The 13,758-nt window shown below is 59.9% G+C and overlaps 1 protein-coding gene across 13 annotated transcripts in view; it reads right to left on the reverse strand.

Annotated features, from left to right (window-relative positions):
• The window catches only part of MARK2 (microtubule affinity regulating kinase 2), a 102,616-nt gene that overhangs the window by 5,472 nt on the left and 83,386 nt on the right, over positions 1–13,758 (reverse strand). For 9 of the 13 annotated variants that reach the window (XM_073351790.1, XM_073351787.1, XM_073351784.1 and 6 more), the window contains 13 exons: positions 10,568–10,616; positions 9,996–10,061; positions 9,815–9,885; positions 9,336–9,392; positions 8,857–9,093; positions 8,242–8,361; positions 7,072–7,171; positions 6,256–6,368; positions 5,826–5,958; positions 4,875–5,050; positions 4,527–4,624; positions 2,728–2,886; positions 1,176–1,427 (listed from right to left, as the gene is read on the reverse strand). In XM_073351790.1, coding sequence (XP_073207891.1) covers positions 1,176–1,427; positions 2,728–2,886; positions 4,527–4,624; positions 4,875–5,050; positions 5,826–5,958; positions 6,256–6,368; positions 7,072–7,171; positions 8,242–8,361; positions 8,857–9,093; positions 9,336–9,392; positions 9,815–9,885; positions 9,996–10,061; positions 10,568–10,616 — 1,631 coding nt within the window. The remainder of the gene's footprint in view (positions 1–1,175; positions 1,428–2,727; positions 2,887–4,526; positions 4,625–4,874; positions 5,051–5,825; positions 5,959–6,255; positions 6,369–7,071; positions 7,172–8,241; positions 8,362–8,856; positions 9,094–9,335; positions 9,393–9,814; positions 9,886–9,995; positions 10,062–10,567; positions 10,617–13,758) is intronic. The other 4 variants (XM_073351795.1, XM_073351794.1, XM_073351793.1 and 1 more) reach the window with 2 other exon arrangements.

Consider the following 13,758-nt stretch of genomic DNA (forward strand, 5'->3'; position numbering starts at 1 on the left):
GGGCCTGAGGACAGGCCTGTCCAGCTGTGAAGCTCAGAGCACTTGACTAAACTCCCCCCAGAAATCAGCCCCATTTTACTGGGGGGAATCTGCCACTCAGACACAGCAGAAGAGTCACCCAAGGCGTCACTGGAGACAGAGCTGGGAACAGAACCCCGGAGTTTTGGCTCCCAGGCCCCTCCCCCCACTCTAAGCCCATAAATGCCACCCCCTCCCCGAGCTGGGAATAGAACCCCAGAGTCCTGGCTCCCAGTCCCCTCCCCCCATGCTCTAACCCACTAGAACATACCAACTCCATGCATTTCACAAGCCCCCAGCCTTTGTGGTCTCCATTGACCCCCTGGGGCCCAGCAGCAGTCTTACAGCTGCCCTGTGAGTTCTGGAGGAGACCCTGGCAGCCCTGGGGCAGGGGTTAGAAGACACTCCCCTGTATGAACAGGCCCTGGGCCACCCCAGCCCAATCCTCAGCATGGTCCTGTGCTCAGGGGCAGCTTGCCTGGCTGCTGGCCTTAGAGAGACATTTCTTCCCTTCACTTGGCATCTACTCAAAGTGCCCCCTTGTACTGGCAACGTGCCCCCACTTTGTGCTCACTGCCCAAAAAGGCTCGTTTCCCACTTCTGTATCCCGTGCTTTTTGCCCTGCCCTCCAGTTCTGCTGGTGCCCCTCAAACCTGATCTACAGCCCCCTGCTGTTCAAGCCCAGGACTCCCCCCACAGCTCTGCAAGTGTCCCTCAACCCCAACCAGCATTATCCCAGCCCTGCCCCCGCAAACACAGCTCTGCAGTGCCCCCCAGTCACACCCTGGAGCTCCCTGCCATGGGCACACGGTGGTTTTGCGATACAGGACTTTACACAGATGTCAAGGGCCACCCAAGCCAGATCAGAGCTGCACAACACAGACAGCAGCAGACGACAGCGCAGAGGGGCTATGAGCCAGCTGGGAGCCCAGGGGTGCCAACCCCAGTACGTGGCACAGCACAATACACAGCTTGCTCTCAAGTGCCCTTGCCAGGGATGCGCACAGGGCTCACTGCTGCCTGCCAGCCCAGGATGCTCTATGCCTCTCCCTGGCCTGGGGATGCAGGTATTCTAAGAGCAGGCGAGCCAACAACAGCAAAACGCCTTCCTCTCCCCCCGGCATAGCACAGACAAACGCAGGCCCCCCCGCTCTCACCTGCGCGAAAACTTGGAGGTGAACTTGCTGAAGATGCTGCCGGAGGCGCCCCTGCGCCCCTGGCTGTTCCCAGAGGGTGAGGCAGGTGGTACGTTGTAGGGGAGGTTCTGCTGGTCCCGGACCTGCCGGAGCTGCCCGGCATGGAAGGTACTGCGGCTGGAGATGCCCCGCGGGAAGTTGGTGCGTTCTGGGATGGCACTGCTGATGTTGTGGGCAGAGGGTGAAGCCACCGGGACCCTCTGGGGGGCAGTGCTGTTGTGGGGGCAGAGATCCAGTCAGGGGGCAGTGCTGGGAGACATGCCCAGCCCCCCGAGGCTTCCAGTCTTCAGGGGGCACTGATTGCCAGCATCTACTCACTTCCTGACACAGGTGCCACCCTGGTGCCAACCATACACTGGGCACCTACTCCTCTGGGGACCAGATGAATCCAAGAGACTGATGGTGGGGTAACCTGGGGCCAGATCAGAGCTGGCGCCCGCTGGAGAGGAATGGACCTGTACCCCACTCCCCACGCCCCTAAGCAAGCCAGTTCCCCCCACCCTGGGCCAGATCAGACCTGGTGCTCCCTGGAGAGGAATGGACCTGTACCCCACTCCCCATGCCCCTAAGCAAGCCAGTTCCCCCGACCCTGGGCCAGATCAGAGCTGGTGCCCACTGGAGAGGAATGACCACATATCCCATTCCCTGGCCCCCATGCCAGACAGTCCCTCAGCCAACCTACACAGCACTTAAACACCCGTGGCTGGCCTGTGTCTGCCGACTCAGGCTTGCAGGGCTCTGGAACTTGAGCCTGGACGTCTGCGCTGCTGTTTTACAGCCCTGCAGCCTGAGTCAGCGGACACAGGCCAGCCGCAGGTGTTTAATTACAGTGTAGACATACCCTTAGTAACAATATTAAGTGAAGCAGACACAGGCAGCTACAAAAGCCAGGTCAGTCAAGATCCTGCCCCCCACCTCGGCCTCTCCCTGCGCAGCGTCGCTCCTTAGTGCCTGGGAGGAGAGGGGAAACAGGGCACTCTTGCATGCATGCAGGAGTGGAGGTGCCAAGGAGGCCAGTTGTTCCAGGGTCTCCATCTCTGGTTGCACAAGGCCTCAGTGGGGACCGTTCCCCGCCAGCTAGATGTGCAGCAGATGGTTATCTCCAGCAGCTGACCCCTGAGGCTCCCCTTGTGGCTGGAGACCACAGATCAGCTGGGACACAGAGAGCTAGTGTGTGTGGGGACCCTAGGGAACGGCTAGCAGGGGCTATGTGGAGGGAACGTTAACCCAGGGCTGAGACTCCAGCCCTGCACAGGCTTCCCCCAGTTCTGGCCTCGGGATCATGGGATTAGCCATCGCCTCCCTGAGTGGCTGGGTGGGTCCCTGGGCAGCACTGGCTGCAGGGATCACCCGGGCCACCCACCATGGACAAAGATGGGGGTTGCCACCTCTGCTGGGCCCCATGGCCCAACACCCTCTTGCTCACTCACTTGCAGGCCCAGTGGCCCAGCGAGGGCTGAGCAGGAAGTGAGCGAGGAGCGGACACTAGGGGGCACCCTGCCTGCCTACTTGCCTGGGTCTCTGGGCCTCACAGTTATTTTCAGTGGGGGGCAGCGTGGGCTTGTTGGGGTGCACCGAGGCAGACATGGATTTCTGGTGCTGGCGCGGGCGCGCGGAGCCCACGGCGGCGGAAGCAGAAGCCGTGGAAGCCCTGGACCCCGGAGTGGTTAAACTAGGAAACAAAAGCAGGGGAGAAGCACAGATTTAAAGGGAGGGGAGGGGAAGGGGACGTGAGGCTGTATCCAGAGCTGCACCTGCTCTCAGGGTCTATAGGACTCTCCAACCTACCCTCCTCCACAGTGCTGGGACCTGAGGGGTGACTGGGTTGTTCTCCGGGTCCCAAGTCTGGCACTGCCATGTGGCCAAGCAGCATCAACTGCATTTGGCCCACTAGCCACCAGCCCGAGAACCAAGCTTAGCTGGCCCCAGGATCAGGGAACGACTCTCGCTCTGTGCACCCTAAAAGGAAAGCCCCACCCCATGAGCCAGCCAGCAACTCCTGCCCTGGGGCCTGAGTGGAGCCAGTGCCCCCTTGAAGGGAAAGGCACCAGATCCCATTCCCCACCACTCTGAGTGAGCCGGTCCCCTGCCCTGCGGCTAGACTGGAGCCAATGCCCTCTAGAAAAGAAAGGCCTCAATATCTCAGTCCCCTAGACCTGCTATGGCCCCCTTGCCACATTCCCTACAGAGATTTGGGGGTGGGGGCACCCCAGTTTAGAATCTTACAACTTTTCAGGAAGACGTAAGCCCACTCAGGAAGGGAAATATCCAGCCCCCGTGCTGCCCTAGAGATACAGCCCCATGTTGGCAGAGACAGATCAGGGAGCAAGATATACAATATACAGCCCAGTATATGTGTATATGGGGAGGGAGGGACACACACTCAGATGCAGAATGGGCAAGGGGCGGGTGCTGATGAAGGTGAGGGGTAAAATAAACGAGATGGGCAGTGGGGTGCAGGTGGGCATGGAGCCTCTCCCCCCACTGGGGCCCTGCAGCAGTGGGGGATGCTGGGTGCACAATGAACAGGAGCGGAGATGGAGCATCAGCAATGGGAAGGGATGGGGGTGTCCTTCTCCAGATGGGGAACCTTTTGCCGCTCCTCAGTCTGAGCTCAGTAGGGTCTAGAAGCAGCCGGGCACCCAAAGCCCAGTCACCTGGCACTGGAGGGGAACAGCGGGATGTGCAGAGCCCAGTCACCAGGCACTGGGGGACGGGGGACAGCAGGGTGCATAGAGCCCAGTCCCCAGGCACTGCAGGGGAGGGGACAGGGGATGCACAGAGCCCAGTCAGCAGGTATGGGGAAGGGAGAGGGGAACCAGGCACGTGGAGCCCAGAGGCTGTGGGAGTGGGCAGGGTACTGGCCTAGGACTTCCACAGCTGAACGCACAGAGGGCAGCATGGTATGAGCCAAACCCTGGGGTGGGGGTCTGGCATGACCCCCTTGCCTACTGCCCCTCCCACGCTTGCTACATCTATGAGGGTGGCAAAATGAGCAGCAGTCCCCAGGGAACAGCGAGTTAGCTCCCTTGGACACTGGAAGGGGAGAGCTGCCAGCTCCCGCATTGCCGTGCCAGGGTCCCTGCTGCCCAGGCAGGAAGCCCCCTCCACTCCTCCTCAGCGCTGGATGCAGTGCGCTCTCTGAAGTGGGGCACTGTGCAGAGATTGTGGTGTTGCCGAGCCCCAGGGCCCCAGTGTGGCACAGATGGGAGACAGATGCCCTGGCGGACTCCCAGCATGGCACTCCAAGGCCCCCAGGGATGGGATGTCCCCCATCTAGCCTCCTATCCGGGACTGCCCGGGGAGCCCTACCTGTCCTTGCCATTCTGTATGGAGTTCTGGCCCAGGCTGGTCCGCTCCAGCATGGGGGAATTCCGGCTCCGGTTGGTGCTGGTGGAGAGGACACTGTTCTGTTGGGGGGGACAGACATGGAGTGAATGGGAGGGCGTCTGACACTTGCTACCCCTCACCTCATCCCAGGCCCATCCTGCACAGGGGGAAACTGAGGCACAGAGGTGAAGTGACTCACTCAACTTCCCAGAGCAAGTCTGCAATCAAGCCAGGAATAGAACGCAGGAGTCCTGGCTCCCAGCTCCCCCTGCCCCCAACCCATTAGGCCCCCCCTCCCCAGAGCCAGGAACACGACCCAGGAGTCCTGACCGTGGATGGGGTGGGCGTGCTCTTCTTCCTCTCGAGCCCGGTCAGTGGGCTGGCGGGCACTTTGACGGTGCTGCTGGCCTTGCGCCCAGCCTCACGCTCCTCCTCGGGGCGCTTGTTCTCTGCGTTGTTGCTCTGGGTCTTCTTGGAGTATGAAGTGGAGGTGGGGATGGCAGGGACTGCAATGACAGCGACGGGCCTGCGGGCTGAGCATGGGCAGCACCAGATGGACCCCCAGCCCCTGCTGTCTGGCCAGCCAGGGGCCATGGGTCCCCCATGTCCCCACCACCACCCAGGCTGGCCAGGAACCATCCCATTTCAGTACGGTCTCCCGTCTCCCTACCATTGCCACCCAGCCAGGGGCCCCAAGCTCTGCTTCAGTGCCCCCACCCAGCACCACTACCTGGCTGGGAACCATTCCCCTCCACTGCCACCTGCCCCACTTGGCTCTGGCTCTTCCCCATCACCACAGGTGCCAGGCTGGCTGCCCTGGACACCCCTGTGCCAGGAGACCAGAGTAGCTTGGTGTTCCTGCTTGCTGATGGATTCCAGCTCCTGCTGCTGAAAGGGGGCTGTGCTGTCACGCGGCCCTGGGACCATGGCCTCAGGGAGGAGGCCAGGGAGAAAGACTGCAGACCCAAGGGGGAGTGGCACCCCAGTGGGGAAACCGCTGCCAGCCATGGCTGAGAGCAGGGCCCCCTTTCTCTAGCCCTTCCTACTAGCAGAGCTCACAGCATCAGCCTCACTGTTTGTTTTCAAAAGGGCTGCCCTGGGTCACATTGCTAGTCCACAGCAGAGCTGTGGACAGAACCCAGGAGACTCCCAGCCTTCCTCACTGTAACCACTAGACCCATCCCGTAGAGCTAACTGCCAGACTAGCCAGCAGCTTTGTTGTTTTCCCCGGCTCTGAGAGGCTCCAGGTGGCCAGTGGGGCGCTACCTGGGGGGTACTCACCCTGGTCGCTGAAGCGTCGCTGCTTGGGGTTGGCCGAGACGCTGCGCTGTACCTTGTGTGAGGGGGAGGGGGCGCTACTGTTGGCCAGCTCGGCCTGAGGCCTCGGCTTCAGCGTGATGTTGTCATTGTCCAGCTGGAAGTACAGGAGACAGGCCGGGGTTTCCAGAGAGCTCCAGGGAACGGCAGGGAGCTGGGCAGGGCACGGGTACTGCACCAGCCTTCACTGCCAAAAGCCTGCATTGGCAACAGGCTGGCACCACGGGGATGGCCAGTTCCAGGGCCTCAACCCAATCACTACCCAGAAAGATCACTGTGGAATCACAAGGGTGTTAGAAAACAGCCCCTACCAGAGTCCAGGGCTGGGACGGCCAGGGAGCAGCTGACAGAGCTGTGTGATTTTTACTGGAGCCCACCTCCCCACAGTACCCACCTCTGAGTTCTTGTATCCCAGCAGCAGGTATGTGGCCATGACCTCGTTATACTTCTGCCCGACCAGCGAGTCCTGGATCTCCTCCCGTGTGTACCCCATGGAGATCATCAGCTCTGTGGAGAGAGAAACATGCCGTGGTGGGGAGTCCCCCAAGCACAGCCCCACACCCTGCCTGGCACAAGTCGGGCACAGGGGGCACCGCTGCTGAGCACAGGGAGAGGGGTGCCCTGGGGCCGAGACAGCCCACAGCCCCAGTCCAACTGTGCACAGCACTGGGTGACTGACTGTGTAGGTCCCCACTAAGGTGCCTGGGTGATGGGCAGCTGGGGAGGGAGCAGGTCCAGGTGTTTGGCTTGGCTTGTTCTAGCTCCCAGGTGCCACTGAGTAGCTCAGTGCTTTCCATGGCAAAGCTCAAAGCACCTGCTGGCACCAACTGCCCCCTAGCAGCAGGTACTGGGGGGATGACGACACTTTGCAGGGGTCAAACAGGCACAGTAGTTTGATCCAGTGGGGAACAGCCCCTGTGACAGAGCTGGGATTGAACCCATGCGTCCCGGCTCTCAGCCCCCACTCTCCTCCCAGAGCTGGGAACGGAACACAGGCATCCTGATTCTCAGCTCCCTCTAGTCACGAGAGCCCACTGCCTCTTCAGCAGAGCTCCTTGCACCCCGTAGTTATCTCCCGCCCCACTGTGGAGGGGGGAGCCGTGTACACGGGGCGGGGATGGAGAGCACCAAGGGGCCGAGGCACCGGCAGCACCACTGGCTTGTCTGCTCTCTCCAAGCTGCCATGCCCCCAGGCACTCTGGTGCCGTACCTGTCCGCCGTGGGTCCTTGTAGTCAGGGAGGGGCTCCATGTAGGGCTTTAGCTCGTCGTCCTCATGCCCCACATTCATCCAGCGGTCTTTCATGATTTGCTGCAGTGGAGAGGGGGAGTCAGCAGAGGGATGGGCAGGGGGCACCCAGGGATGCAACACTCACCTCAACCCCCACTGTGCAGCCATTGAAGGAGCCCGCCTCCCCCCAGGTGAGTCAGCACTCAGTGGGCCCAGTACTGAGAGGGATTTGGGCCTTCCTCAGGAGCATCAAGGTGCAGGCCACTGCTGGAGAGAGGATCCTAGGCCAGAGAGGCCAGTGGGTCTGATGGGGGTGGGGAAGGGAGGGATACTGGACTGCACAGGCCCATGGGTCTGACCCAGAGTGGCAGGAACTGGGGGGATGCCAGGCTGGCTGGGCCCATGTGTCTGATCTATGGTGGGTAGGGTGGGCAGCTATACTGAGCTGGCTGGGCCCATCGGGAGGAGAGGGAGGGATATATTGAGCTGGCTGGGCCCCATGGACCTGACCCAGAGTGGCAGGGACTGGGGGGATACCAGGCTATCTGGGTCCCATTGGCCTGGTGACAGAGGTGAATGCTGGGTTGGCTGGGCCCATTGGTTTGATGGAGTGAATGCTGGGCTAGATGGGCCCACTGGCCTGACTGGGGGGCAGCTGCTGTTGAAGATGAGCACTGAGGGAGGCAGGCAGGCTCCTAGGCCATTGCTCCAGCCCCATTCTGCCTCAGTGGGCTGCCTGGGGAGCCGGGAGCCTTCCCCAGAACAAGATAGGGCAGTGGGCCCCGAGTGCAGCCTTCGGAGGGGTCTTCGCCCCTGTGCTAGCTCCAGGCTGGGGAAGGGGCATAGCAGAAAGATGAGAGTGCCCTGCTCTAGAGGGGGGTGGGGTAGGCCTGGCAGCAGGAACTCCCTCCTCGTACCAGAGTGCCAGGCCCTCCCACCCTCTCCATAGACTGTTCCCCACAGAGCGGGCCCCACAGCACTGAGGAGACAACTCCCAGCTCCGGTACCAAGCCAGACCCACTCCTCTGGATGCCACGGCAGGGCCTGTGCCTGGTCTGAGAACAGTCCAACTAGCGCAGTGAGAACAGCCAGCTGTGGCAGAGGAGACTCTGCTGGGATGCACTGGCAGGACCCTCCTGCCCCCCAATCACCTCTAAAGTGCCTCTCTTGCTAGGGTTGAGAATGAGGAATTTCTTCAGCAGGTTCTCACAGTCCGTGGACATGTAGAAGGGGATCCGGTACTTGCCCCGCAAGACCCGTTCCCGCAGTTCCTGGGGGGAAAGGAAGGGTTAGCAGGAGGGCCGGAGGTGGGTGCACGGAGACACATGTGAGCACACACAGATGATGTCCACACACACAAACACAAAAAGGATATGTGATTATCCTCATTAGGCAGATGGGGAAAAAAACCAACAACTTACCAGGGTCAGACAAGTCAGAGAACCAAGAACAGAACCCATGACTCCTAGCTCTGAGCCCCCCCCGACTCTAACCACCAGACACTTCGCCCCTACCAGAACAGGGAACAGAACCCAGGAATCGCAGCCCCCTGCTCTACCCACTCCTGTCGTAGATCTAGGAACGGAACCAGGAGTCCTGGCTCCCACCCCTACTCGGGGTGCGCACGATGTGTATGCAGGCTCCCAGCATGCCCAGCGCTCCCTCAGTGTATGTCGGGGGGACAGGTGCCAGGGGCTGAATAGGCCTGTCCCATGCACCATGGGGGAACCGCCAGTGGCAGAGGTGGGGGTGCCGTGCCCACTCACCTTGAGGTTCTGCCCATCGAAGGGCAATGAGCCGCTGACCAGAGTGTACAGGATGACGCCCAGGCTCCAAACGTCCACCTCGGGGCCGTCGTACTTTTTACCCTGGAAGAGCTCGGGCGCAGCATAGGGAGGGCTCCCACAGAACGTGTCCAGCTTGTTCCCGAACGTGAACTCATTGCTGAAGCCAAAGTCGGCGATTTTAATGTTCATGTCGGCATCGAGCAGCAGATTCTCGGCCTGCAGGGTACGAGCAACATGGCAGGGGGGTCACTGCTGCCTGGGCATCCCTCGCAGGGTAGGGAGGAAGGACAGCCAATGGGGCTTTGAGTTGGGATGGAAAGGCATTGACAAAACTGAGGGCGAGCCCGACAGCCAGTTGAGGGGAAGGGATCAATGGAGTGGGATTGGCACCTTGAGGGGCAGGAGCAATCTGAACAGGGGCTCTAGCAGCACCATGCCCTGCTGAGGGTGTCTCTTACCTTCAAGTCTCTATGTACAATGAACTTCTGATGACAGTACTGCACAGCAGACACTATCTGGAAGGAAGAGAAGGACAAGATGCAGGGGGGTCTTCACGACAGAGCTGCCCGTGCAGGGAAGGGGATGCAATCATGCTTCACTATCCACCTATGTCCCCCTCAGCCTCGCTGTACAGCTCAAAAGGACAGCTGAGCCCAGCTCCCGCACCTCATGGTATCGGAGCACACTGGCACCACTACAGACTGAGATGTGAGCGCCCCCTACACAGCCGCCAAAATTTCCTGTCGCATCCCAGAGCTTCACAAGGCTAAAGCCAGCTTTGGTCAGACTCTCCTCGGCAGCCTTGGGCATAGCTGGGGATGGCGGGACTGTTATCTCAGGTGGCCTTTAGCTCAGAGGCCTGTGTGCTAACGCCCACACAATGCCCAGCACCCCTACACCAGGGGTCAGGGCCCGTGTCACCGGGAGCAGAACTAACCTGTCGAAATTTTGCCCTGGCTTCTTTCTCTTTCATTCTTCCATGGGCTACTAAGTAGTCGAACACCTCACCTGCAGGGAGTGACAGACACATTACACGGAGAAGGGTGTGGGCCTGAGCCCCCCAGAAGCCTTTGCTCTGGCTGAGGGCAGGAGGGTGTTATGGGTCCCCCCCCACCTACCCCCACTGGCGTACTCCATGACGAGGTACAGCGTCTTCTCCGTCTCTATGACTTCAAATAATTTAACTGCAAGACACAAAGCAGGGGGAAGTGGGCACCCTGTGTAGCTCCAGGCTCTGAGCCCCGCCTGTGCTGGCCCGAGCTGGGGGCTGTGGCAGGCCGGCTGCATCATTGGTGCTCCCCCTGCTGGTGATGGCAGGAGGCTCTCGGGGCCAAACCTGGTGCAGCCACCAACCCACTCACATTAACTGGAGTTGTGCCCACTTGAGCATCCAGTGCTGGCATTAGCAGTCGTGCCCGGATCAGCGCTGGGAGCTCTCCACGTGCCCGCGAACTGCAACCCAGAACTGCAACCCAGAACTGCCAAGAGCATGAAATCCAGCTCACCAGGGCTTGGGTATGTGGCTCTCCAGCCCTGAGGGTATAAGCTGTCTGGGGGATTTCACCCTCACCAGCTAGAGCCTGCATTCCCCACTGGGGTGGGCGGGAGCTTGCCCCTGGACGTCCCAGCCATCCCTCTCCCAGCACACGAGTGAGCGTGGGATGGGGACACGCTGTGTGCACAGTCTCACCTATGTTGGGATGATTCAAAACCTTCATTATTCGCACTTCTCGGAAGAGCTGGAATAAAGCAGAGACAAGAGCATGCAGCTGGGGTTAAACAGCAAGGGGGGCCCAATAGTACGAGGCCAGTGTATCCCAAAGGCCCAGACCCCTACTACAGGGATCACTGCACAGAACCAGGACCCTTGAGACCAGGCTGGAGTGGGGTGGCCAGCCCATATAGCCACCAACCCCATAGACCCATCTGCCTGTCAAAAGCTGAGGATCTTGCAGCACTGTCATAGGAAGCAAAACTGATTTGCCCAAGGCCACACAGGCAGAGAAGGAACTGGAACCCAGGAGTCCTGCCTCCCTTCCCCAGTCCCAGGTTTCAGCTCCCAGAGGAGGCTGCTGCACTGCAGAAGGGTCTGAAAGCTATCTTGGAAACGGGAAGCAGAGGGACAATGCCCCCCAACAGGGCTGCTGAGCGGCTTAGCGTGTGTTTGGACAACACAGCAATTTCCTTAAGTGGGAGAGCGTTACCCCTCCCCTGGGGTCAGGTCCGAATCCCCACTAGATTACAGATCTTGTTACTGTAATCCATTAATTAACAAAGCAATCCACTTGTGTGTAACCAGCCGGGGTAATTGGACACCGAGACTGAGCATCCTGCCACCTTGACTGGGCTAGGTGGATGCACCCACAAGAGAAGAGACACCAGAGCACCTCACACAATTATGCTAATAATCCCTAGCTCTTCTATAGCGCTGCCCAGCCGTAGAGCTCAAAGCGCTTTACAAAGACGGTCAGTATCACTATCCCTATTTTACAGATGGGGAAACTGAGGCACAGAGGTCACAGCAGAGCTGGGACTAGAACCCAGAAGTTCTGAGTTACACGTTAGTGATGTAGCCACCAGGTCAAACTGAGCTGCTGCTCGGTGTACCATCAAGGGTTCAAGGGGAAACCGGTTGGGCAATGCTCCAGGGACTGAGAGTTGGAGCATGCGTGGCTCTGAAGGGTTGGCTCCTCTGTATCCTGTCTTGAGCCAGGGCATTGCTACCTTTTGCTGATGGTGGGGTGGGGCTTGAGGAGTTGTGTCTGTCTGGGAGCCCCATGGCAGATATCCCTTGGAGGGAAGGGGCTGGAGTTGCCCCCTTGCCTTGCGCAACCCACAGGGACAGCACTGCCATGCTGGCATCTGCCTGACTCCTGATCCAGGTGGGTGGGGCCACAGAGGAAGCACCGGCACAGGCCCCAAGCTGAGGCCAGACAGCGAGGCCCCCTGGGTGCTGGGATTTGCCTGGATGTCTCAGGGTTTGGAGGGGACTATGCTTTAGATACTGCCAGACCATGGGGTATGCTTGGGCTGAATGCCCAGCCTGGCAGGCGAGCGGGAATGGTTGGGATGTGGGGCTGTGTCCCCCCTTCCACACACAGCTTCCCACCACCTCCTCAGCTCTGTCTTGGGCTGACCCCCCTTCTCCACTTAGCTATCCCCACCCCGTAGCTCTGCCCGTGGGCTGAGCCCTCGTCCACACATGGGCCCCAGCGCTGTTCTCCCAGCTATCTCTCGGGTAACGATGCCAAGTGTCTGACTAACACTTGCCTCGTTACCAAGGCAACGAGCCACAGACAACCCAGAGCTTTCTCCTCCTTCCCTTCACCTCACGTCTTGGCTTGCAGGGACGCCCACTCGGCATCTTCCATGCCCCTGCTCGCTCAGCCTCCGTGTGTGGGGGGAAGGAAAGGGGGGGATCTTTTCCTTTCCAGGAGGGTCTGTGAGTTGGGCTAATTTGAGGTCAGTCTCTGGATTCTCAGCCCTTTGCTCAACTTCCTGCGTGACACAGCTGAGTGGATGCGGCCCACTTGCAGCCCATGGGAAAGCAGACACTGTCGCCCCTTCCTCCCCTGCCTCAGGGGCCCTGCTGCCAGCTACAAACCCTCCCGAACAGGGGAGCTGCTTCCCAGCACACAGCGTGTGGTCCTACATGGCACAGGAGAACACTGAGCTGGCGCCTCCGACATTGGCAAGGAGGGCCCAGGGCAGGGCTCTAGGCACATTGGCCGTGGGTCAGTGACAGCTACTGCAGGGACTGTGCTCTGGCCACTGGAGCAGTCAGGGCGCCTGTGAACAGCTTCACGCTCTGGAAAGGAAGTAGAAGCCAGAGGGGAGAGCAGGGGACTGATGAATTTTGTGTATGTACCTCAGTTTCCCTATCGAGAGGGGGATGGGGGGGGGGGGAAGATACCTACCTGCCAGGGAAGATCCCTGAGGGTTTCGGGATGCCATGCTGAGTGCTACCCTGCTCCTGGGCACAAGCCTGGCCGCATTTACCCAGGTCCTGCTACTGTGGGCACGCGCCTTGGGGCCTGGGCACAAAGTGGGGCCCCATCCCAGGCACGGTTTCTGCATCGCAGCTTCCCTTTGGGAATTGGCGGGAACGTGACAGAGTGATTTCCAGGAGAAGCCTCCCCCCCGCAGCGCAGACGCAGCCCACCCCCTTTTCTGCGTCCCAAAACCACAGCAATTAAATGGTCTATGGGCTCACTAATGACCGTACATGGGAGAGAGCTATAAATACCTCCCCAGCAAACATCTGGAGACTGAGCCAAACTGAAAACTGGCAGCCAGATGTTCAGACGCCATGGCTGCTTGCACAGAGCCAGTCACTCTGGATGCCGGACTAATGTTAGCTCAGGATTCACCTGATCCACAAATGCCCCACACTGGCGGGAGCTTGGCCAGGTGTGAAACCCAGGAGATGTCCACTTGGGTTCTTGCCTGGCCGGGATGCAGTGACATGTATCTCCCACCTTGCCCTGAGGAATCCTCAACAGCTTCCCAGATGGTCCACTGAGCAGAGAACACACTGCTCCCAGAGACTGGAGCTTGCTCCCAGCTAGCCCGGGACACAGGTGAGCTAGAACACACTACTCCCAGAGATCGGTGCTCGCTCCCGGCTAGCCCAGGACACAGGTGGGCTAGAACACACTGCTCCCTGCTCCCCAGAGAGCTGCGCTCGCTCCTGGCTAATCTGGGCCACAAGTGAGCCAGTGCTCACTAGATCTTGGTCACCCACTGTGCTACAGTCTAAGACAGCAGCAAGCCTCTCTGTAGGCATTATTCCCCAACTTCCTGCTCTAGGAAGGGGCTCTATTGAGGCTTTACAGCAAAAGGCTTTTCCTCCAGCAACCATCTGTCAGCCCCATCTCCATC

The sequence above is a fragment of the Lepidochelys kempii genome, chromosome 7 (assembly GCF_965140265.1).
Source record: "Lepidochelys kempii isolate rLepKem1 chromosome 7, rLepKem1.hap2, whole genome shotgun sequence".
NCBI lineage: Eukaryota > Metazoa > Chordata > Testudines > Cheloniidae > Lepidochelys > Lepidochelys kempii.